The 23,878-nt window shown below is 42.6% G+C and overlaps 1 protein-coding gene across 1 annotated transcript in view; it reads left to right on the top strand.

The window, feature by feature from the left end:
- The window catches only part of tll1 (tolloid-like 1), a 50,143-nt gene extending 27,933 nt beyond the window's left edge, over positions 1 to 22,210 (top strand). The window contains exons 8-22 of the mRNA XM_057332588.1: positions 5,486 to 5,591; positions 5,745 to 5,869; positions 7,035 to 7,150; positions 7,260 to 7,362; positions 7,462 to 7,578; positions 7,734 to 7,879; positions 8,647 to 8,842; positions 9,596 to 9,721; positions 10,071 to 10,231; positions 10,330 to 10,510; positions 11,881 to 12,006; positions 14,784 to 14,911; positions 18,394 to 18,607; positions 19,622 to 19,872; positions 20,207 to 22,210. Of these exons, the coding sequence (XP_057188571.1) occupies positions 5,486 to 5,591; positions 5,745 to 5,869; positions 7,035 to 7,150; positions 7,260 to 7,362; positions 7,462 to 7,578; positions 7,734 to 7,879; positions 8,647 to 8,842; positions 9,596 to 9,721; positions 10,071 to 10,231; positions 10,330 to 10,510; positions 11,881 to 12,006; positions 14,784 to 14,911; positions 18,394 to 18,607; positions 19,622 to 19,803 (2,027 nt within the window). The 3' untranslated portion in view covers positions 19,804 to 19,872; positions 20,207 to 22,210. The remainder of the gene's footprint in view (positions 1 to 5,485; positions 5,592 to 5,744; positions 5,870 to 7,034; positions 7,151 to 7,259; positions 7,363 to 7,461; positions 7,579 to 7,733; positions 7,880 to 8,646; positions 8,843 to 9,595; positions 9,722 to 10,070; positions 10,232 to 10,329; positions 10,511 to 11,880; positions 12,007 to 14,783; positions 14,912 to 18,393; positions 18,608 to 19,621; positions 19,873 to 20,206) is intronic.
- Positions 22,211 to 23,878: the final 1,668 nt, after the last annotated feature.

Genomic DNA, 23,878 nt, shown 5'->3' with positions numbered 1-23,878 from the left:
CCTACCGGCCGCCAGTCTTGCCTGATGCCTGCAAGACTCGAGCCGATACCGGTTTTACGCGGAGGCTGTAGGACCTCGCGAAGGTGATGGGTGTAGCCCAACCCGCAGCTCTGCAGATGTCTGCCAGAGAGGCGCCTCGAGCCAGTGCCCACGAGGAGGCTGTACTCCGTGTGGAGAGAGCTCTCACCCAGTGGGCGTAGGCGAATTAGGACAGGTACGCCATAGTGACGGCGTCCATGATCCAGTGCGCCAATCTCTGTTTGAGACAGCCCTCCCTGCTGATCTCCAAAACAGACAAAGAGCTGCTCAGAGCTACTGCGGCTCTGCGTGCGGTCCAAGCAGAGGCGCAATGCGCGTACTGGACACAACACGGATGGGGTTGGGTCTTCCTCCCCGGTGGGGAGCGCCTGTAAGTTCACCACCTGGTGTCTCGGGGGAGTGGTGGGAACTTTGGGCACGTAGCCGGGCCGGGGTCTCAGGATAGCGTGAGAATAACCGGGCCCGAGTTCTAGGCAATCTGTGGACACGGAGAATGCTTGTAGGTCCGCTACCCTCTTGAGCGTCCTCCCGAGAGCCGTCTTCATCGTGAAGTGAGAAAGAGCGGCATCTCCGAGGGGCTCCAGGACCGCATCAAGGTCGTAAGAGGGTACGGAGCGCGGGTGATGTCCTTCCCGCGCCCTTAGGAACCAAATGATCAGGTTGTGCTGTCCTAGAGACTACCAGCAACTGGGTCGTGATGAGCGGCAACAGCGGCTACATACACGTTCAGTGTGGAAGGGGAGAGATTATTCTCGAGTCTCTGGAAGGACCGCACCCACTTGATCAAGCAACTCCGCGGGTCTTCTCTTCGAGAAGAGCACCAGGATGAGAAGAGGCACCACTAGGCGTATCGTCACCTAGTGGCCAGGGCCCTAGCCTGAGTAGTGGTCTTAACCGCCGCAGGGGTTAGGCCACTCAGGATCTCCTCGTTCCGTCCAGGGGCCAGACATGGAGGTTCCAGAGGTCTAGCCCGTGATGCCATAACGTGCCCTTCCCCTGGGAAAGCAGGTCCTTCGTCAGGGGAATCGGCCAGGGGGGAGCTGTCGTCAAGAGCATTAGCTCCGAGAACCAAGTCCGGTTGGGCCAGTATGGCGCAACTAGTACACTTGATGCTCCTCTTCCCTGACCTTGCACAGGGTCTGTGCAATGAGGCTCACTGGGGGAAAGACGTACTTCCGCTTGTCCCACGGCCAGCTGTGCGCTAGAGCCTCCGTGCCGAGGCAGGGAGTACCTTAGCGGCAATGGGTGGTGTCCAGGGAGGCGAAGGGGTCTACCTGAGCCCGCCCTGACTGTCCCCAATGAGCTGGCTACGCGGGGGTGGAGTCGCCACTCTCCGCGAGGCGTCAACTGACGAGAGAGCACATCGGCTGTCTGGTTCAGGTCACCTGGGATATGTGTGGCCCTGCGGACTCCACAGGAGGAGGCGTCGGGAGAGTCGTGTTAGCTGCCATAAGCGAACGCCACCCTGGCGGTTAAAAACGCTACGGCAGTTGTGCAGTCTGACCGGACCAGCACGTGCTTGTTCTGCACGAGAGGTTGTAACCCCTTCAGTGCGGGTAGCACATCCAACAACTCTAGGCAATTGATATGCCTGCGCAGGCGGGGGCCCGTCCATCGCCTTGACACTGCGTGCCCGTTGCACACGGCACCCCAACCCTGCAGGGAGGCGTCTGTCGACCCTGATGCATCTCGCTTGCCCGAGAGGGACCCCTGTCCGTAGAAAAGGTCATTGAAGACCAAGGGGTTAGGGTGCGTCGGCAGAAAAGCGTAATCACCATCCGCCTGCTGCCGGTGTGCCACGCTCTCCAGGGAACTCGACTCTGTAACCAGTGTTGGAGCGGTCTCATGTGCATCAACCTGAGGGGTATCACCACCGTTGAGGATGCCATAGCACTAGGTCCCTGTGTGTACATAACAGATCTCACGAGTGTGTCAAATGAGCCAGTCGTCGAGATAGTTTAGTACCCGCACACCTCTCTCCCTGAGGGGAGTGAGGGCGGCTTCCACGATCTTCGTGAAGACTCGTGGGGACAGGGACAGACCGAAGGGGAGGACTCTGTACTAATATGCCTGACCCTCGAAAGCGAACCGTAGGAACGGGCGATGACGAGGGAGAAAGAGACATGAGAGTAAGCGTCCTTCAGGTCGATTGCCATGAATCCATCTTGACATCTGACAGATGCCAGGATGCGCTTCTACGTGAGCATCCTGAACGGCAGCTTGAGTAGGTGCCTGTTAAGGGTACGCAGATCTAGCGACCCCCGCTCTTTTGGGGACGATGAAGTACGGGCTGTAACCCGTTGAACATCTCGGCTAGAGGGACGAGCACGATCGCTTCCTCACCAGAGGGGTGGCGACCTCGGCCCGAAGCACGGGGCATCCTTGCCTCTGCTGAGGTTAAGAGGATGCCCCGAAACTTGGGCGGGCGTCCGGGGAGTTGGATCGCGTAGCCGAGACGGACCGTATCCCATAGTCACCATGACCGTTTGGGAAGCTCTTGTCAGGCTCCCAGGGACCGACAGGGAGGCTAGGGGTACGTTCTGCTTCATCGACCTCCCGGGGGTGGTTCGATGGCTGGCAGTACGGATCCCTCGCCGTGGGGGGGACCCCCAGGGAGGAGATCGGCTCTGCAGTTTTACCTGTCTGGCGAAGATGTAGCACAACGCACCATCGAATGAGAGTGCTTAGGCTGATGATTATCCTTGACATTGGGTCTTGCCGCAACGTCGAGTTGCCGAACACCGTCGTGTAGAGGGTGAGAGCGGCTGTGATAATACCCAGACGATGATGTGGCACAAAGCACCGTCGATTGAGAGTGCTTAGGCTGCTGATTATCCTCGACATTGGGTCTCGCTGTGACGCAACATCGAGTTGCTGAACACCGTCGTGTAGAGGGTGAGAGCGGCTGTGATAAATGCCCAGAGAGGGAGAAAACTTTTAGAAAGGTATTCTCGATCTCCCTGGGGTCTTCCCATGAGGGCCGCATTGGCTTTCACCGCGGCTGCTGACGGGGTGGTGGTCTTCTCTTCGATGTCTCGAAGAGGACCAGGGCTGCTGGGAAGCAGACGGTGCACGGGATCTCGGCGGCCAGAGGGCGGTCGAGTCGCGGCTGGGGAGGACATACGTGATATCCTCTGTCTGCTCCCTAACTGTCGAACTCGACAGTATCACCAAACAGCCCCCCCTTGCGACATGGGTGCATCGAGAAAACGGACTTTCTCAGAGTTACTCACCTTGTTCGCCCGAGAGCGAGGTCGGTGAAGCCGCGGAGTTCCTGCATAAGCGATGGGTCGGTCTTACCCTCGTGGAGCTCTCTCCGCGCATTGGCCTGCAGGAAGGCCATAGCATGGAGAGAGGGGACAGCTTGGCCCGCAGCAGAGTAAGCTCTCGACACCTCAGATGCCGAAAAGCCTACGTGCTTTGGACGGGAGTCTAGGTCGAGCCCCGGGGGGACATCGACGTGTCCTCTAGCTGCCCCACCATCGAGGGAAGAAAGGGTGATGGAACTAGTTGACGTGTACGCGCCGAAGGGGGCGTTCCAGGTCGTACTAGGTTCCTCATGCACTTCCGGGGAAACACGGCACTGAGGGCGAGTGCGGCTTGGAGGCACTCTCAAGCCCGATGTACCGTGTATCCAGCCACGAGCGTTGGGAGAGGCAGTGCGGTGCACCGCAACCCAATGCCGGCGGCCCGGGAAAGCATGGCTGACATTTCGACATCCGCTTCTTCCTGATCTCGACCCCCCGAGGGAGGGAGCTTCAAGGAATCTTCGGAGTCTGATGCCAGTAAGTCACCCTCCGATGCTGCAACAGACATCTCATCAACACGTACCGTGTCCGATACGTGATTGAGGAATAAGACGGCGGACCGTCTTATGGGGAACGGTCAGACGAGCAAGGCGAGGTGCGAACGGTCCGCGAGCCAGTGGCTGACGGATTAGCGCTCACAGTAATCCTCATATCACCCTCGCTGCTCGCCGTAGCGGGCGGCAGGGCCGTAGTCCTGCCGTCACGGAACGGGAAGCAGACAAGGTGATGGCTGAGTCCCGTGGGAACACAGCCACCCGTGACGCAACGTCTGAATCGTCATCGCAGTGCGGGCAGGACGTATCCACAACATCTGCCCCAGCGTACTGGAAGCAGACATCGTGTCCGTCCCCCTCCTCGATGAGTGTGTTGCACCCAAGAGAACAGCGGGACATGCCACGCTGGAGAAATTTGCTCTTTTAGAGAAAAAAACTCGAACACTTCTGGAACCGCCGAGACGCCCAGGAGAAGTCGCTGCAGGAAGGGACAGTCCGCTGCACCACGTCGTAGAGCCGGCAGTCTTGTAGCGAAGTCTGTTGATCATGAGCGAAGGCTCCGAAGAACAAAAGGTGAATGAATGAGGCACGCCGTCTCCCTTTTATACCCGGATATCCAGGGGCGGAATCCGGCATGCAAATTTCATTCGCCAATTTTCATTGGCCTTTTCTAAGAAGTCGGAAGTGATTGGTTCTCAAGGACGAACCCCATCTGTCGGTTCGACACAACGTCGAGAGACTGACAGAAAGGGAAATACAGTTAGTCTTGTTTTTATTATGCTAAATAAAGTCTGCGCTGTAGTTCACGTACACTTGAATGACAACTGCATTTTATAACCAAAGTGACTGCTTTTCATTTTATTAGTTCATATGAATTTGAGTAGCTTCTAGAAAATTCCGAGCCGAGAACTGTTTGTTATCGTGCCGTGTCGAACCAGGCTCACGTGGAAACATAACTGTAACCTTTTCAGACTGTGCTTAGAACCGTTCGGCGTGATGGTGGAAAGGCGCTCAGAGAAAGATATATGGAAGAATGCTTGTAATCAAACAGTTCTTGGCCACCATTGACTACCATAGTAGGAAAAATGACAATGTTAGTCAAAAGTGCCCCAGAACTTTTTGCTTTCCTACATTCTTCAAAATATCTTCTTTTGTGTTCAACAGAACAAAAAAAGATAAAGTAATTTTTCCTGGATGGAAAAGTCAATAGGGTCCAAGAACTGTTTGGTTATAAGAATTCTTCTTAATATCTTTATCAGCGTTCATCAGAACAAAGAAATATATACAGATTTGGAACAATTTGAGGGCAAGTAAATGGAGGCAGAATTTTTATTTTTAGGTTCCTTTAAGAGTCCTGTAAGGTTAAGATACACTACAAGACTTTTGCTCAGATTTTGCCCAGATTTTCAGTCTGGACTTGTTGCAGAAAGTCTGCCAGTCTGCAGATTTGATCAGTTAGTGTGGTTCTATCTGAAACTTCCAAAAAGTCTGCAAGTGTATGATGTCTAGTTTAAAAAAAATCTGTTCAGATTTTAAAAGTCTTGTAGTGTATTCCGGCCATAAGTAAATACTGATGTCAATCCCAGGCACAGTCTGTATCTGTAACTTCTCTGTTTTAATACATCTGTATGTGTACACACTCAGGTCAGGAGTATAACTTCATCAAGATGGAGCCAGGGGATGTAAACTCTCTTGGTGAGCCGTATGATTTTGACAGCATCATGCATTATGCCAGAAACACTTTCTCCAGGTGAGAATGATATCTCTCTCTCTCTTTATCTCTCCGTCGGTCGTTCCGCCTCTATGTCATAACAAAAACATTCACTAGGAAATTTCACACTCTGTAATCGAATTCAGATCTTTCAAAGCAAATATTTGTAATCGTTCTACTTATGTTTCTCAGAGGAATGTTTTTGGACACAATTCTTCCCTCTCGCGACGAGAACGGTGTCAGGCCTGCGATCGGTCAGAGAACTAGACTCAGCAAAGGAGACATATCACAGGCCAAGAAGCTGTACAGATGCCCAGGTAGGCCTGCAATTTGTGTGTTTGCGTGTGCGAGAGGTGTAAATGGAAATGAAAGATCACACAGGGGTGTAAACTGAAGGAAGATGATCTCGTATCATGGGCAGAGAAAGTGTCTCCTGATAATGGTGCGTGTACGTGGAAGTGTGTTTGCTTGCATGATATCATTGATTTGCTTTCGTCAGTTTTATGATGCATGTGCACTTGAATCTCACTCAGGAGAGAGGAGAGGGCCACTTTGACATTTCGGGGACAGAGAGCATGATGGGACTCTATTGCGTGTGTGTGGCTTACGAGTGTTTGATTCTTCCCTGCTGTATTGTTTGCGTTCACGCACTAGTGATGATGTTGTTTGTGTGTGTGTAAATGCATGACGCATGACCTACTTCACACACAAAGACAATTAGCCTTCAACTTTATACTTAATAATTTACTCTTAGGTCTCATGTCAAGCTTGACAGGAGAAATCATCATCAACTTCCCTTGATAAGAATATTTGAGACATTCCACTTTTGTGTCTCATGTTGTGGAGTTCAACGTTTTTGGTCCAAAGTTCATAGCTCTACTGTTAAACACAGTTTAGACTGAAAAAATCATGTTTGACTTCCAACACAGCAAGTTCACCTACACTATCTCCACCCAAGCCAAAGGTAACCGCTTATCTAACGTACGACTGCATCTCAAATCAGCAATCGGGTCGGGTGGTTGTGTGACGTGTCTTTGTCTTTCTTTGAAATCGACACCCAAAAACGCACCACGGCGTGCAACCGCAGTCCAATTAGCTGTGATGAAAAACAGAGACCTTTCAAATGTTCGCCCGACTGCTACATCGGTAATTGGGAGGAACGTTTGGCAAATGTTAGCAGCAGATTTGGCCTCTCTTGAACAGAGAATCTGCTTCCCAGTCTTGCACCGATTGGCTCCTGAGGTCTCATTAGAACAGTGAATAGGTCTTTGTTACTTCATTGTGTTTTGTGTGTCTAAAATGATATTTTTACCCAAGTTGTGAGCTTTCAGTGAACTGGTTACCGGATTCAGGCAACAACAGTGAGACAGTCCACTGTAGTTCATGAACAAATGAGAAACTTTAATGTAACAAATAATTCAATAAATCTGTCAAAGCAATTCTTTTCTAATATATCATGTTGTCTTATTGGTCTCTCTCCAGCATGTGGTGAAACGCTGCAGGACTCAATGGGGAATTTTTCATCTCCAGGATATCCGAACGGATACCCCTCATATACACACTGTGTGTGGAGAATCTCTGTTACACCTGGGGAGAAGGTAAGACACCGCTTCTGACTTCACAAAGGTTCTTTGCATAAAATGTCAAATGTATACATCTGCTATATAAGGTTTGCGGTGTATGATGGCTGTGTGTTGCCCGTTTCAGATAGTGTTAAACTTCACCACTATGGACCTGTACAAGAGCAGTCTGTGCTGGTATGACTACATCGAGGTTCGGGACGGATACTGGAGGAAAGCGCCACTGCTGGGTACATACCAGAATATTTTTAAATTATAAGAAATAATGTCATACTGATGAATTTCTTCCGATTCTACGTGTCATTGTGTATTTGTGTGTTCATGCGCAGGTCGCTTCTGCGGTGATAAAATTCCAGACGTTTTGGTCTCTACAGAAAGTCGGATGTGGATTGAGTTTCGCAGTAGCAGCAACTGGGTTGGAAAGGGATTCGCAGCTGTCTATGAAGGTGTGTGTACACTATTATGAAACTGTTATTTTACGTACCTTAAAGATTTAATTTTGTAGTATAGTACTTGAAAAGTTCCACTTTTAATAGAAGTGATAGTATACAAATTTGCAGTCCCTGGGGCTTAATCTTGAGAATCTCCGTCTGTCCTGTAGCGATATGTGGAGGAGAGATCAGCAAGGACTCGGGACAGATTCAGTCTCCAAATTATCCAGATGACTACCGTCCATCTAAAGAGTGTGTGTGGAAGATCTCAGTGTCTGAGGGTTATAGTGTCGGCCTGAGCTTTCAGGTCTTTGAGGTGAAGCTTTTCTCTTTTATGTGTTGCCATTTGTTTCCATCTTCTGTTTCTATTTTAGTCATAGTGTGTCTCTCCTTTATCTTTTAAAAAGGGAGAGAAACAGAAAAGCAACATTTTGTGCAATATTTAAAGTGGTAGTACACCCAAAATTGAAAACAACAATCGCGGTACCCATTCACTTCTGTTGTATAGACACAAAACCAATGTAAGTGAATGGGTGCCAACAACATTCTTCAAAATATCTTCTTTTATGTTCTGCGAAAGACAGAAAGTCATACAAGTTTGAAATGACAAGAGGGGGATTAAATTATGAAAGAATTTTCATTTTTGGGTGAACTATCCCATTAAAGTTTGACCCTCTTGCGTTCATGTTTGTGTTACACACACACACACACATCAATAACACCTTGATTTTACGCTACGGCCGCAGATGTGCCAGCCGAACAACAGACACGTTTGATTATTTACACTAAAACGTCAGAATGTTATTACAAGCCGTAAGTATACATGTGACCATTGTATGCATCAGTAGGTCAAAGGTGTGGAATTGTTCGGGGGCAATGAAAACACACTTTATCCCTTTGCATACACACATACACAGTTATAAGTCTATAAAGAGCAGGACGTGCACCAGACCCCATAGCCTGCAGTATAGCGCACACAGAGACGCCTGAGATCCTGTTTTTATTGGATTGTTTCCTAGACACTGACACCTAAGGTGCCGTTGACATGCTAACGCCATTAACACATAACATGCATGTGTGCAGATCGAGAGGCACGATAACTGCGCGTACGACTACCTGGAGGTTAGAGACGGCCTGTCCGAGATCAGCCCTCTGATCGGTCGATTCTGCGGCTACGATAAACCCGAAGATATCCGCTCCACCTCCAACACCCTGTGGATGAAATTCGTGTCTGACGGGACTGTAAATAAAGCAGGATTCGCCGCAAACTTCTTCAAAGGTAAACACGACACGTACACAGAAACTGCGGCTGTGAATGTAAGTGCAGTCATTTATAAAAAATGACCTGTAAGTTCAATTAATTTTTTTTTTACAATTTTGCAGTGTTGCAAGGCAGCCTTACATATATATCTAGCAGGAACAGAAGCACAGAGAGATGTAATTATGGAAAAAAAACACAGAATACATTTCATGGGATGTACAGTATATAGAATAGAAATAATATGGAATATATATTAGTCGTACTAAGTGTAGATATGTTTGTAAGATTGTGCTCACTTTCTATGAGGAAAACTGACGGAGCTGATGACAAATGCATCAAATTTAAACATTTGTAACTTTATCCGAAAGCTTGTACTTACATTTGTACTTAAAAAGCGATGTAAATAATTTTAGACTTAGACATTTAGTCAATTAGCGTGAAAAATGATAAAACTTGCATAAAAAATAGAAACAGAATGCAAGGAACTTCAAAAGTTATTTTCAAAGGTTTATTAATTTTAACAAGTTTTACCATTTTAAAATATCACAAACGAATGGCCACTAAGTGTACCTCAGATTTAGGGACCATTTGTTAAAAGTTTAACAGATATTATTAGTATTCATTCAATTAATGATTCAGCACACAGATATTAAATTGCTTAATATTTTTAATTGACACTCTTGATTTAAACCTATATAAAGTTGCTATTAGTTTGTGCTGTTGAACCTAACTGTTTCAATAACTGACTTTACTCTCTGTGGCCTAAAACAGAGGAGGACGAGTGTCTGAAGCCTGATAATGGGGGCTGTGAGCAGAGATGTGTGAACACATTAGGAAGCTTCAAGTGTGCCTGCGATCCTGGATATGAACTCGCTCCTGACAAGAAGAGCTGTGAAGGTAAGAGAGTGCGTGGGTTCATGCATGCATCGTGCACAGGTGCTTCCGTCTGCCCGGTTCAGACCCACTCAGCGGATGCTAAGACCATTCGAAGGGTTGAGGAAAACATCTGCAGTCAACAGGAAAACAACAGGAACAAACAGCACTCAGCCCATAGTTGCTCTCCTCAGAAACCACGCTATTTCTGCGCTTAATAAAGCACAATGTATTGCAGTCCCACTAAAATAACACAATCACCATCAAAGACCCGTGCTTTCAGTTTATCTTTAATTGAAAGCTTATTAGTCACACATGGAGAAAAACTCAATGCAGAATGTGTTTTGAAAACTTGGTTCTTTCTATCTATCAGCTGCATGTGGGGGTTTGTTGACTAAGTTGAACGGCACAATCACCACCCCAGGCTGGCCTAAGGAATACCCCCCGAACAAGAACTGCGTGTGGCAAGTGGTGGCCCCAGCTCAGTACCGCATATCCATGCAGTTTGAAACCTTTGAACTGGAAGGAAATGAGGTGAGAACACAGCGTGGGAGTGTGTGTAATTGATAACATAGCATGAAGGGATTGATGAAGATTTATGAGTTTATTATGGATGGATTTCATCTGTGCAGGTGTGCAAGTATGACTACGTTGAGGTGCGGAGCGGCTTGTCATCTGACTCTAAGCTTCATGGGAAATACTGCGGCACAGAGGTTCCTGACGTCATCACCTCTCAGTTCAACAACATGCGAATCGAGTTTAAATCGGACAACACTGTATCCAAGAAAGGCTTCAAAGCTCACTTCTTCTCTGGTAAGACCACCATGTCAGCACATTTTTATTTGTAATGGAGATTTGGGCGGCTGTTTTTCCATCTCTATCAAAGCTTGCTTGTGCTGTATAAATGTAAATTTAGAAAGCTATTCAAACATTTTCCGAGGTCACAGCATTTCAGGACATGACTGTATCGTGAGAAGTTCTGAGGGTTTGGTTAGAAACTTTTAGGAACGGCCTGTACAAAAGCGTTAATCCAAAGGCTGGAATTTAGTAGAAAGGTGATTTTATTTGCTTTTTAAAGATTTTAAAATCTTTACTTTGGTTTACGAGATCAGAGTTATTGTGGTTTTGTTTTTAGTTTTATTGTAGTTTCATTAAATATTTTAAATTAGCTTTTATTCTTAGATTTTTAGTTTTAAGGTAATTTTTTGTGATTTGATTTTGTCATTTTATTATATATTTGTTTATTTTTTATGTTGCCATATAAGATTAATTTATTTTTATTTGAGTTTATTTTAGTTTTATTTAAGTATAATAATACTTTTTCAATTATTCATTAAGTTTTTCCAATAATTTTAGGCCATTATTTTATTGTATTTTAAAGTAAACTAAAAGTGTTTAGTAAAATATTATTACCTTGCACAAGATATATTCGAATTTTGTAATATGTTAATTATTCATATTTTATTTTACATGAAGTTAAAGATGCTGTAACTGGGTTCATCTACGTTTCTTCTGCTAGCCATTAAATTAGAACACCGCCATCCCTTTAACGGGATAGTTCAGCCGAAAATGAAAATTCTGTCATCATTTACTCACCCTTAGATGGTTTCAAACCTGTATAAATTTCTTTGATCTGCTCAACACAATTACTTTAACAGCTTTAGCATAATGGTAACTTGTTAAGCTGAACTACAAACAGGGACTGCCACTTTTTTTAGTCATCTGTTTGTATTTGGGCCTTCTTGATGTATTTCTACTGTATAACTGGAATGCACAAATGAACATTTACAGTGTGAGAGATCAAGCCGAACGAGCGCAGTACTGAAAAGGATTCATCTATGGTGAAAACGTGAGATTAAAACAGTGGCTCCAGGCTGTGAACACATGCCAGCGTTGATCTCTGACCACTTTATCTCTTCTGATGCACTAGACCTATGAAATGACAGACAGGTTTTGAAGGGAGTAACGTGTATTGGGGATGTTGCAACTAAGTTGGACAGCATACTTCATTTTTCATATTTGTTTCTCTAGCCCATCCTAAAGTAGTCATTTATCAAGACAAGACAGCAAGAAATCATTTAAGACATAATAAAGCCTATAAAAATGACACTGTTTATTTGAAACTCACCACATCTTTCTCCTGCTCCCAGCAAACTGACAGTTCATCCCTTTTCTTATTCCAGATAAAGATGAATGTTCAAAGGATAACGGCGGATGCCAGCATGAGTGCATCAACACTATCGGCAGCTACATGTGTCAGTGTCGCAACGGTTTTATAGTGCACGAGAACAAACACGACTGCAAAGAAGGTATGTACAGTACAGGCTCTCGCGAACACTAAAGAAAATAGTGGCCAGCAGAAGGGTGAGGGTAGTCATCCGGCAGTCAAGCATCCAGCATGTGTAAGCACACACTCTGTTGATGTATGCAACATTCTGCTGAGGTTGAGCGAAAAGCCCCAACCTTGAAAAAAGCTCTCACCCTGCAACTCTCATCTCAACATTTAAGATGCAGAGTAATGTCATCTTCGGCTAGTCTTCTGACTTCAGTTTGTCTTTTATCCGTCGATAACTATCACAATCTCATATCAGAGAGAGACCTGTTTATTCATACTTTTAAGGGCGTCATGTCATCGGTGCTGTAGTTTAGTCGTAAAAAGTGGCATCAGTTCTCCAGATCTCCACACATGTTGAAGCATTTAGATGGTCTGTTATGGTGTCTCCCACTATGCACTTTTCATACAAGCACTGTCAACCCTTAGCGCTGCAGGCCTTTTAACATTTTTGTGGGCTTTGGAAAGTTTCAAGCTGTGAGTGTGTGTGTGTGTTTCTCTTTGAAAAGAAAAACAGCTAGACCTGAGGAGAGAAGGATAGAGATATTACCCTTTAAGCTCTAGAGTCAGGGTCAAGAAGTTAAACCAGAGGCAACCTGGAATACACACACACACACACACACACACACACACACGCACACACACACATACATGCATACACACATCACACAAGTTACTGTCTCAAGGCTAGCTCACTCAATCTGATTTTAAACATCTGGAGTTTCACAAAGCTTCAATCTGGCTTCTGTTTTCATTTTTCTCTCCATATGTGTCTGTGTGTGTTTACATGTGTGTGTGTGCATGTAAGAATATGCGTATCTCTTAATAGCCTTTCAGTAGCAGCACTTTATTACACTGGCTTTATGAGTTACTACCAAGTAGAATACATACATTAAACCATATAATGACTGTGAACAACAATTACATTTGTGTGTGAACCAGGCACGACATGCACAACTGTACATTTAAACATGAAATATGTTCTGACGGCTGTGATTATGTCACATCACGCTCACGCAGCAGTTTTCAGTTCTTTATAGACAACTTGCTTGTCACTGAAACTTCTCACATCACACCTAAGAACATAGCGTTACAGAACCAAAAGAGCCATATGGTATCTTTAACTTGAACATATGGAGCAGTCAGGAGTTCCAGGAGTGCTCTCTAATGATTTTGCTGTAAATATTGATGATTTAGTGACATTAGAGAGAGAGAGAGAGAGAGAGAGAGAGAGAGAGAGTACCACCGATAGCACATACAGTAGGCTGACACACAGTACAGGATAAAATACGACCTGTGTTTATGTATTACCTAGAAACATAAACTCAAACAGTTTCTTTTAAAGTGCTAGTTCAGCTGAAAATGAAAATTCTGTCATCCTTTACTCAACATCCTGTCATTTCAAACCTGTATGACTTTCTTCCTTCCGCAGAACACAAAAGAATATATTTTGAAGAATGTTGTTAACCGGCCCCCATTGACTTGCATTGGTTTTGTGTCCATACAATAGAAGTGAATGGGGGCCAGTGCTGTTCGGTTACCAGCTTTCTTATTTTTGTGTGTTCTGCTGAAGAAAGAAAATCATAAAGGTTTGAAATGACAAGTGGGTGAGTAAATGATGACAGAATTTTCTTTTTTGGTTGAACTACTTTAAGTCAGTTTAAAATAAACACGTTATAAACATACACACTGCGGCACTACATCAGTATTTTGAAAGCATGTGTTTGTATGAAGACCAGAGGCAGAATGCTGAAAATACTTTTGTTCACTAATGCACACTGACCTGATTCCAACAGCGAAGAATAGAGGCTTAACCAGACTTAGTGCTCCTGTCTGTGTACACTCTCTCTGTGTTTGTGTGGTACAATACGCACAATAGGTGAGGCAGCGTGGTCCAAAAGTCTAAAACCACTAATAAAAATGCTTCGTTTTGCAAACATATTGCTTACAAAATATATCATCAGTGTAGAAAGTCAATTGAAAAAGTTTTAATTTAAAAGTGTACCTGACTTCTTAGTATTTCGTCTGTTCCATTGCTGTCAGACAGCTGGCACGGTATGAAATGTTTGTGTAAAACCTGATGGTCCATGAATGCTATCCCAACATGACCTGAAAAATTCATCATTTTCTATGTAGTTCCAGACTTTGGACCCTGCAGTACAGTTCAAGCTCTAAAGTATTGTTGTCACGTTATATTAGTGGAGCCATTCATAATAGATAACACTTAGAAAGAGAGGTGCACACCAGCTGACACACACACACACACACACGCACGCACGCACACACACGCTGACACACACACACACACACACACACTCTGCAGGGTTTGTTGAAAAGGTTTGTTTGGCCTGATTCCTCAAGGTCAGCTTGCCTCTATCTTCATCTCTTGTAGTGTAGTGTGAGAAAAAAGTGAGAAAAAGTCTCTCGTTGAGGAGATCTCTTTCATATACATACAGGTGACTCTCAGTTAAAGGAATGAGCTCAGGTAAACATACCAAAGGTTAATACTTTACTGTAATACTTTTTTGGCGAAGTGTTCACATATATCAACCAGCACACAGTTCATGTAAAGTTGCCATTGGGCCAAAAGCATATGAAAAATTGTAACGTTGTTTTGACTTGCATTCGGTTCTTGCCAGAGGATTAAACGTTTTGACACTAAAATGACAAATGTAGGTTAACTGTACTGTAAATAGCTTTGCAAGCCTGATTTTTATCTCTTATTGTCCCCTTTTCTTCTCTCTCTCTCTCCAGCTGAGTGTGAGCACAAGATCCACAGTGCCAGAGGAACCTTCAGCAGCCCCAACTGGCCTGACAAGTACCCCAGCAGGAAGGAGTGCACCTGGGACATCACCGCCACCCCCGGTCACCGCGTCAAAATCGTCAGTGTTTACGATAGTTTTTCATCTCTATTATTATTGTATGTGTGTGTATTGAGTGGAATGTACAGTATGCTGTGGAGAAAATGCTGGTTCGTTTTGATTAACATGTCCCAGGATAACCTCTTTTTATTCTGCAGAGGTCCTCTCCTCTTTCATACAAAAATAGACCAAACTCTATCACAAGTGTTTGGATGAGGATCACTATGCGATTCGCTGGATGCAGTTTACTTGACCGGTCCAATGGGTTTATATCTGTGCTGCAGAGTTTATGTACAGTAGTTTATATGAAAAGTCCAGCGTTTGGCTTCCATACAGCTCATAACCATAGGCGTAATTTGCGGGTGGGACTTGACCCACCACTTTGGAAGAAATTAAGAAATGCTTGCGGAAGGTGTGTATTGTTTAGGGGCCATTAACATCTAAAACTTGTGGAGGACGCAGGATGCGCGCGCCACTTTCTCACCATCTCCCTTTGCTCACACTCGTAAGTTATATTCGCTGAAGACAGAGAGCTGCCAGTATAAAATGCACACATCATCCGCACTCGCGGCGCTTGCTTGTACAAGCGCAAAAACGCGTAAACCAATCAACAAGTGACATTTTTAGTCATAGGAATAAACTGTTTTTAAGTGTGGTGCACCACAACAGCCAAGTGACCTTCCCCAAATGACAGTTTGGGAACCACATACTGTGAGAGCTGGAAAAGCGGAGTAGCCAATGGAAGGACCGCCCACTATATATGATAAATATTCCCAACAAGTTATTACGAGTTATAATTTATTAAAGTAGTGTTTTTGTCATCTCTGTCCCCACAATTTTTCAAAACAAAGTTACGCCACTGCTCATAACAAAAAAAACTGGCTGTGTAATGATAAGGAAAGATAAAACCTGTACTTTCAACTTCATTTTAGTATACTTAAGCTAAAGTTCAAGCATATTTTAAATGTACTTTAGGTAGTAGGTATACTAATATCAATGTAGTAGTAGTATACTATTTCAATACCACTTTGGATTAAACTAGGCCCACATTTTAGTTTAGTATTCTTTTATGTACAGTATACTTGAAGTGTAAATACAACTATAGCACACAAGTTTGCATACAAGTGAACTTTCCTGGATGTTTAGTAGCTCAATACTGGCAGCACATTTTTTATGAAAATACTTAATATATGTAATATGAAATACTTAAAGTATGAAAATACTTAAAGTAAACTACTCAAATATTACACATATAGTTTTTGAAGTAACTAAAAAGTGAAAAAAAGGTTTTAATAGTTTATAATAGGTTAATACTTAAATGAGTAAATACAAACAAGCCAGGTATACTTTATCTTTAAACAAAATATTAATCGCGATTAAAAGCATCAAGAAAAAAAGTTTGGGTTTACATAATATGTCACTGCACTGTGCATATTTATTTTGCATTTATTAACACATACACGTACACATACATGTATATACTTGGGAAATATCTGCATGAATATATTTATATTTATACATATATATACAATTTAAATTTTATATAAATATTTATTCATGTTTACGTTATATTTTACTTAAATATATACATGAATGTGTATGTGTTTATGAATATAAAATTAATATGCAAAGTGCACAGACATATATTATGTAAACACAAACTTTTATTCTGGATGCGATTAATCATGAATAATCGTTGAACAGCCCTTAATAAAAGTATAGGCCAAATATAGTGTACTTAGACTTTTCTGTTGCCTAATTTTAAGGCAAATATACCTACATGTAACGTAAAATATTCATATTTTTAGTTATAGTTTAAAAAAGGGATACTAATAGCACAATGGAATAACCTACACTATAATAAATAGCTGAATAAACAAATACACGTAAAAACATCTTAACTTTTATGTATGTTGCCAACCCCTGGTATACTACAGTATGTGCTACCTCTGTTAAACTGCCTTTACATGAAACCCAATAAACCTTTACACTCTGTACAAACATCAAGCGCACTGAAATCCAGCTGCGGTCAGTGACCCCCAGCAATGACAAAAACCCATGATGAAGACACGACCGGCACACACATGTACAGTAATCCTATTGTGTCCATCTCACATTCACACAAATAATCCTCACACACATAATCTCTCAGTCTAGCACGTGCCTACACAAACACATCCATATGCACGACTGTTTTTCCTCTATAACACATAAACATATTGTACGTGTACACATGTCAGGATCCGGGTGTGACCGTGTGAGGGGACAGAGGACCCAGGCGCAGACAGCGGGTAAGGGGTTAACACAAGACTTATTCAATTATAAAAACAAAACAAAAACCCACGAGGGGGTAAAATAACAAAGAGCAAGGGTAAACACATGACGGATAAACAGGAACACGGACTAACTACACTAAACTAGACTAGAGACAACATTTGACATTAACTACAAATAACTAGACTAGACTAGACACGGCAATACAAAACAAGGTGGGTGACATGGACAGAACAAATCAAAATGAACCAGCACAAGACAGAAAACACAGTAATTAACAATCAATAATGAGGAAACGAGAGGGCGGGGACAAAGACGAGACCGGAGAGAGTGCATGTTATGTCAGAACCAACGATAACATGTCTCTCTCCACACAAAACATGAGGCTCTGTCATGATCCTGCCACTAGACCAAGAAAGACATGACATGATGAGGCAGAATCATGACAACACACTCACACACGATAAAAGTCAACCAACGTACTTAATAATTCACATTCAAAATACCTAAGCAGCTGTTTCCTCTAGTTCATAGTTATGATTTTAATATATTAGCATGTCAAAGCAAGCATGTTAACAGACTCACATGGTATCTCGCACTGCTCTCTGGATCTGAGATGTGTTCGTGCCTAAAGTGATTCTACTTTAAATGCCTCTCATCTGTCTACCTTGAGATCTTAGGGAGGATATAAGTGAAGTCGCAAAAAGGAGATTTTTATTGTTTGTTTTGATCAAGAAGGAGAGGATTGTTTTAGAGTAGATTAGAGTTAAAAGCACATCTCAGCAAATCTGGAGAAGACCCGTATATCATCTAACTTTCATTGCTCTCTTGGAATAGCTGTGAAACAGCTGGATTGTTAAATAATGCTATTGTTTTAAGTACTTAAGATACAATTACTTTATAAAGTGTCATTTAAACTCACAAAAGGGTTCAGGGACACGGTCCAACACAACCCATCCTAAAGAAAAATGAAGATCTGCTCAGCACTGCGAAAGTCAAGACGAGTCAGTTCACTTGGCGGCCATCATGGCAATGCCCCCGGGCAGCTGTTTTCTAGGCATCCAAGTACTGCATGAATGGGGAAAGACAGATTTCAAGAACTCAAGTCAACTCTTTTAACTGAAAGTTGGGACTGCCAGATGTTTGTCATTTTGATGTGTTGTGCAGCTGATATTCAATAGACATTCTTTCCTCTTGTTCATATTTCCCGTCTCGCTCTTTGTTTACAGTCATTTAATGAGTTTGAGATCGAGCAGCACCAGGAGTGTGCGTACGATCACCTGGAGGCTTTCGACGGAGACTCGGACAAGGCACCCATCCTGAGCCGCCTGTGTGGCAGCAAGATTCCAGAGCCGCTCATCTCCACGTCCAACAAGATGTACATGCGCTTCATCTCTGATGCCTCAGTGCAGAGGAAAGGCTTCCAGGCCACTCACTCCACTGGTAACTATTGTGGCGGATATTTTGCTATATATGTTGTTATTGCGACATATAAACACTTAGATTACATGTGATATGGGGTACAGAAGTGATTAAAATAGCACGATCACGGTTTAACAGAGCCCTCTAGTGGAACATTGCAGAATTACATCTTGATTAGTGTATTTGTGTTGATCCTCAATTGACCTTACCCTAAGCTCCACTTACCTTGTTTCACTTACACTGTAAATATTACATTGACATTATTATGATTTGGGCTGTGACATATGATTTCTTAAATGCTGATTTTATTTCCATAAAACATTAAATATTGCATTAATGTGCAATTTTATTACTAATGACAACAGTATACGTGAACAAAACTTTTCGTAGCATGTCCATATAATACTGGCTATGATTCTGTTAGCCCTTTAGTTTACAATAGTTTAGTTTGGTTTGGTTTAGTTTAGTTTAACAGTACTTGACTGTCTACATTTTGAATACTTTATTCATTAGAATGAATAACTGGCTGTATGAAAAACTCGAGACTAATCATACAAATGGCCTAAAGCAATATAAACAAGGCTGGGTCTGGGGTGGGCTGGGGGTGCATTTTCCCCCAGATTTTTCTTGGGCCCCTCCAAAAATATCCAGCTGACATTTAAAATAATAAAAAATTAATTATTAAATACTCTTTTGTATTATCTATTAAATAATGATCTGACAATTTAATCACAGAAAAAATGTGCATACAATGAACTATGATTATATATCTGCCCAACCAGAATATGTGATTCCCCCCAGTCGAGCCAGCCTCATACTGGGCCTGAATACACATAAATACTATATATATATAGTATATTTACTGTAATAAACTGTAGTATACTTAATACTATATACTTACTTAGTAATAATATATTACTACACTTATTTAATGTAAACAACAGTATTTACTTTTAAACCTGATGACAACATCAATAAATTGAGAATATTTGATATAACATTAATAAATAAATAATGAAACTGTGTGTTTTGTAGAATGTGGAGGCCGACTGAAAGCAGAAGCACGGCAGAAGAATCTATACTCGCACGCTCAGTTCGGAGATAATAACTACCCTGGACACACGGACTGTGAGTGGCTCATCACTGCAGAGTCCGGTTACAGCATCGAGCTCACCTTCACCACTTTTGAAGTGGAGGAAGAAGCCGATTGCGGGTAAGACTACATCGAACTTTACGATGGCTACGACACCGGAACACACAAACTAGGACGCTTTTGTGGATCTGGGGTATGTATATTCAGTACTTATGAGCAGGGCTGGACTGGGAAGAAAAATCGGCCCTGGCATTTTTAGGCCCGCATCGGCCCTCCACCGAATCTGTCGATGGGGGGGATGCATACGTGTCTTTTGCATTCGTGTTGCATGCATTCGCATTAATAATACGTCCGTCTAAGTGGCCAACGCGTCCGTTACGGCCCCATACGTTAGTGGCCTACCGGGAAAACGCCCGGTAAGCCAGATGGCCAGTCCGCCCCTGCTTATGAGCCCACAATGAACCAAATGTTAAATTCATATGAAGTAGGCTATTCACCTACTGATCAATCCATCTCTTGATGTTTAGCCCCGTGAGGAGCTTTACACAGCCGGAGACGCCGTGTTGATTAATTTCCACACCGATGACACGATCAGTAAGAAAGGCTTACATATCTGCTACACCAGCACGAAGTTTCAGGAGGCGTTACACACGCGCAAGTAACAACAGATGAGAGACTCCAAAGATACAGAGGACGTGGATGAAATGTTACAAAGACACACAAGGAGAAAACGGACTCCAGAAAACTGTTCAAACTATCGATTGCGTTATTTCAATCGAGGACCCTGCCGTGACGTGTTTACTTCATTGTAACTTGTGTTCAGTATGGAAGTGCTGTCAGTGTTCCTAAACACCAATCAGCTGCTCTTATGTGTAGGGTAGCTCCTCCCACTGGACCACAGAATGGTGTCTTAAATGGACTTAAATAGACATTAAATGGTCAACCCCTTGGAAGCCCACCCTCATACACGAAAACAGTTTTTTGGTTCTCAGTTTTCAGACTGCTATAACTAGCGTGCGTATGTGTGTGTTTGCATGTCTCGTGATGTTCTGGACAGCATGGATAGGCTTCTGACGCCGCACTGCAATGTACCTCAACTTAAACGTGTGTGAATGAGAGAGAGGGAGCGTGAGAGGCCTTCAAATAACCAGCCTGTTGATCAGAACTCATTTAAACATAAGAACAATTATGTTAGCTTTAATGGCAAAACCCTTTTTTTCACTGAACATTAGTTATGTATGTTAATGTGTAGCTCGATTTCACAATAAGCTTCCTTACATATATGTAGCTTATTGTTTATGTCTGCAGTGGACACATGAGCTAAAGTGAGTGACTATGACTACATTTTCACTGTATACCAGTGTCATATGCTCTACTTGTGAGCAAACTCTTCGATGGAACTCGACAGAAATATACAGTATTTACGCAGACGCAGAAAATCAGTCCATCTAGGCCTCTGCATGAGCCAAGGTGTTACGACGAATAGAATTTTTCGTTTTATCAACATGGGCAGTCTGTTAAAGAAATCGTGGTAGAGAAACAGGAAATGATGTCATAAAGCCTTGTGAAATATGTCTGTTACACCTGTCACAACTTGACGTAACTTTGTGCGCTTTATATGCACTTAACACAGACGAAAACAAGACTGGATGGAACTGCGCTTTGCTACAAATGAACTCATGGGCAGTACCAATGAAACTGTGTTTGAGCAATAAGAATGCTCACTCCATTCTTGCAAGGGAACGTTCTCCGATGCTATATTCCCAAATGACGATCTGTGTTTTCACTGATCCGGAACCTTTCCCTGCTTCGGAAACGACGTAGATAGCAAAGCAATCGCTGTTGAAGGGAATTTCTATGGTGCTATTCAGTGTCTCAAAAAAGCGACGTCCCATGAGGCAGTGCTCCAACCGTTCAGTGAATGTGTTGGTCTAATGGAGAGGCAACGGTGAAATAATGTTGCTCATCAACACAGAAAGAAGAACGTTGAAAAAACACAGCATTGACAGCACTAGTGTTGTGGAGGAACAATTATTGCCTTAGAACCAAAATGTACATTCTTGCACATGATGATATTTCTGTAGATAATTGTTGCTGTTTTTTGTTTTGTTTCTGAAATTATTATTATATTTTATTTGATATTAAGTTTAAAGAACTTTATGTTAAAAAAATACAGACTGTATCTTACAGACTGACCTGAAGTCGTCCCTACGTCCAGTTTCATATACAAACAAAACACACACGTACACTTACAGTACCTGCATAAACACTTGGTCACACATAACAAGAACAAAAACAAGGATAGAGTATTCTTAATGCTTTAGTGTGCAGTAAGACTGCGTGAAGTGTGATGGTATGTGTGCATCTGGGATTGAGTGATAGACACGACAGGTCATGTGACTCTGCTGTTTATCTGTATGTGCCAAGCTCCTGTTGATTCCACATTAGGTGAACTGTGACGTATGATGTTACATAAGATTTTATTTTCCTGCCTAATGATGAAAAAGAAATCTTTGATTAAATTCATGTCAGGTCAACAACATGTGTGGTCTTGTTCTTTCTTCCCGTCTTCTCATCAGGTTCGGCCAGAATTCAAAAGATAGGAATTTTGATTCATGATAGTGAATCTGAAGTGATTTATACACAAAAAAATAAAGAATTAAAAATTTAGTGACTTCAATTAAATTCAACATTTACGACATAAATTAAGTGTTTTTCTGTGCCTAAAAAACTCATTTATTACAAAGTTATACTTAGTTATAAAAAGTTATACGTGTGTAGTAGTAAGTAAAAACTAAGATCAAAGTAGTAGTGTTGTCACGATACTGGAATTTCTAACTTCGATTCAATACCAAAAAAATATCGATATTCGATACCATTTTCGATACCACGGGGAATAAACTGCCATAGCAATAAGGCCCTAATAAGCAATAGCAATATAGGCCTTTTTAATTTTTATTTGAAGTTAAATTGAACAAGACTAGACAATGAGGTATATATTTTTACATTATTTATTAATTGTTAATCTAATGTTAATTTTACGAATACATTTACTATTTAAAATCAAAGTTGTATTTGTCAGTATTAATGGACCAGACCCTGTTGAAAAAACCAGCCTATGCTGGTTTGGTATGTTTTGATGCTGGTTTGCTGGTTTGTGCTGGTTTAAACTGTTCATGTGCTGGTTTAAGATGGTCATATGCTGATTTAAGATGGTTCTTAGCTGGTTTAAGATCAAACCAGCATCGATCAAAACATACCTTACCCAGCATATACTGGATTTTTCAACAGGGGAGCTTACATAAATAGTTGTATTTTTTAACTAACATTTAAAAGAGATTAATAAATACTTGAACAAATGTATTGCTCATTCATTGTTCGTTAATGTTAGTTAATAGCCTACATTTTTATTTGGCTAAATTGGCTTTTATTCACATAGGCCCATACTGTAATCATTGATCAGCGCACATATAGACAGAAACGCAAACTTAAACGCAAGAACTGTTGCAGAGACTCCGCACTGGACATCTTTCTAACATTAACAACTTTTAACCGGAGCGAATGAGACGAGTGGATGAAATCATTGAACAGCGCACACACATAGAGCGCTATGGTAAACACGGAAGTGCAAACGTGTATCACACGCGAGAACTGTTGCGGAGACTTTACTCGCACCAGCATTATTTCAAACATCAAATTAACCGGAGCGAACGAGACGAGTGGATGAAATCATTGATGAGCGCACATAAAGACAGAAACGCGTGCATTAAACATGAGAACTGTTGCGGAGACTCTGTACTAACATAAACAACATATAACCAGGGCGAATGAAACGAGTGGATAAAATTATTGATCAGCGCACATACATGGATCGCTATGGTAAACACGGGAAGCGTAACGAGCGTGCACCACGCCAGATGTGTTACTGAGACTGGCCATCTTTTCTAACATAACACGATTTAACTGCCACAAACGAGTCAAGTATGTGAGAGGAGGCGGGGCTCTGTTGTTATGCGTTCACGTGCAGTGTGTGTTAACTCACTGTCGGAAAAGAGAAAGAGAGCGGGAACGCGCAGCTGATATCGATACGTGGGACATGGGTATTGGAACCGTTTCAGATTCTTCAGTATCGATACTTATCGAAATATCGATATTTTTGACAACACTAATACGTATTTCTTGTTTTTGAAATGCTTTTT

This window comes from Triplophysa rosa, linkage group LG4 (genome assembly GCF_024868665.1).
Source record: "Triplophysa rosa linkage group LG4, Trosa_1v2, whole genome shotgun sequence".
In the NCBI taxonomy this organism is placed as follows: domain Eukaryota; kingdom Metazoa; phylum Chordata; class Actinopteri; order Cypriniformes; family Nemacheilidae; genus Triplophysa; species Triplophysa rosa.
Note: the sequence above shows the minus strand (reverse complement) of the source record. Positions and strands in the feature narration are given on the sequence as shown.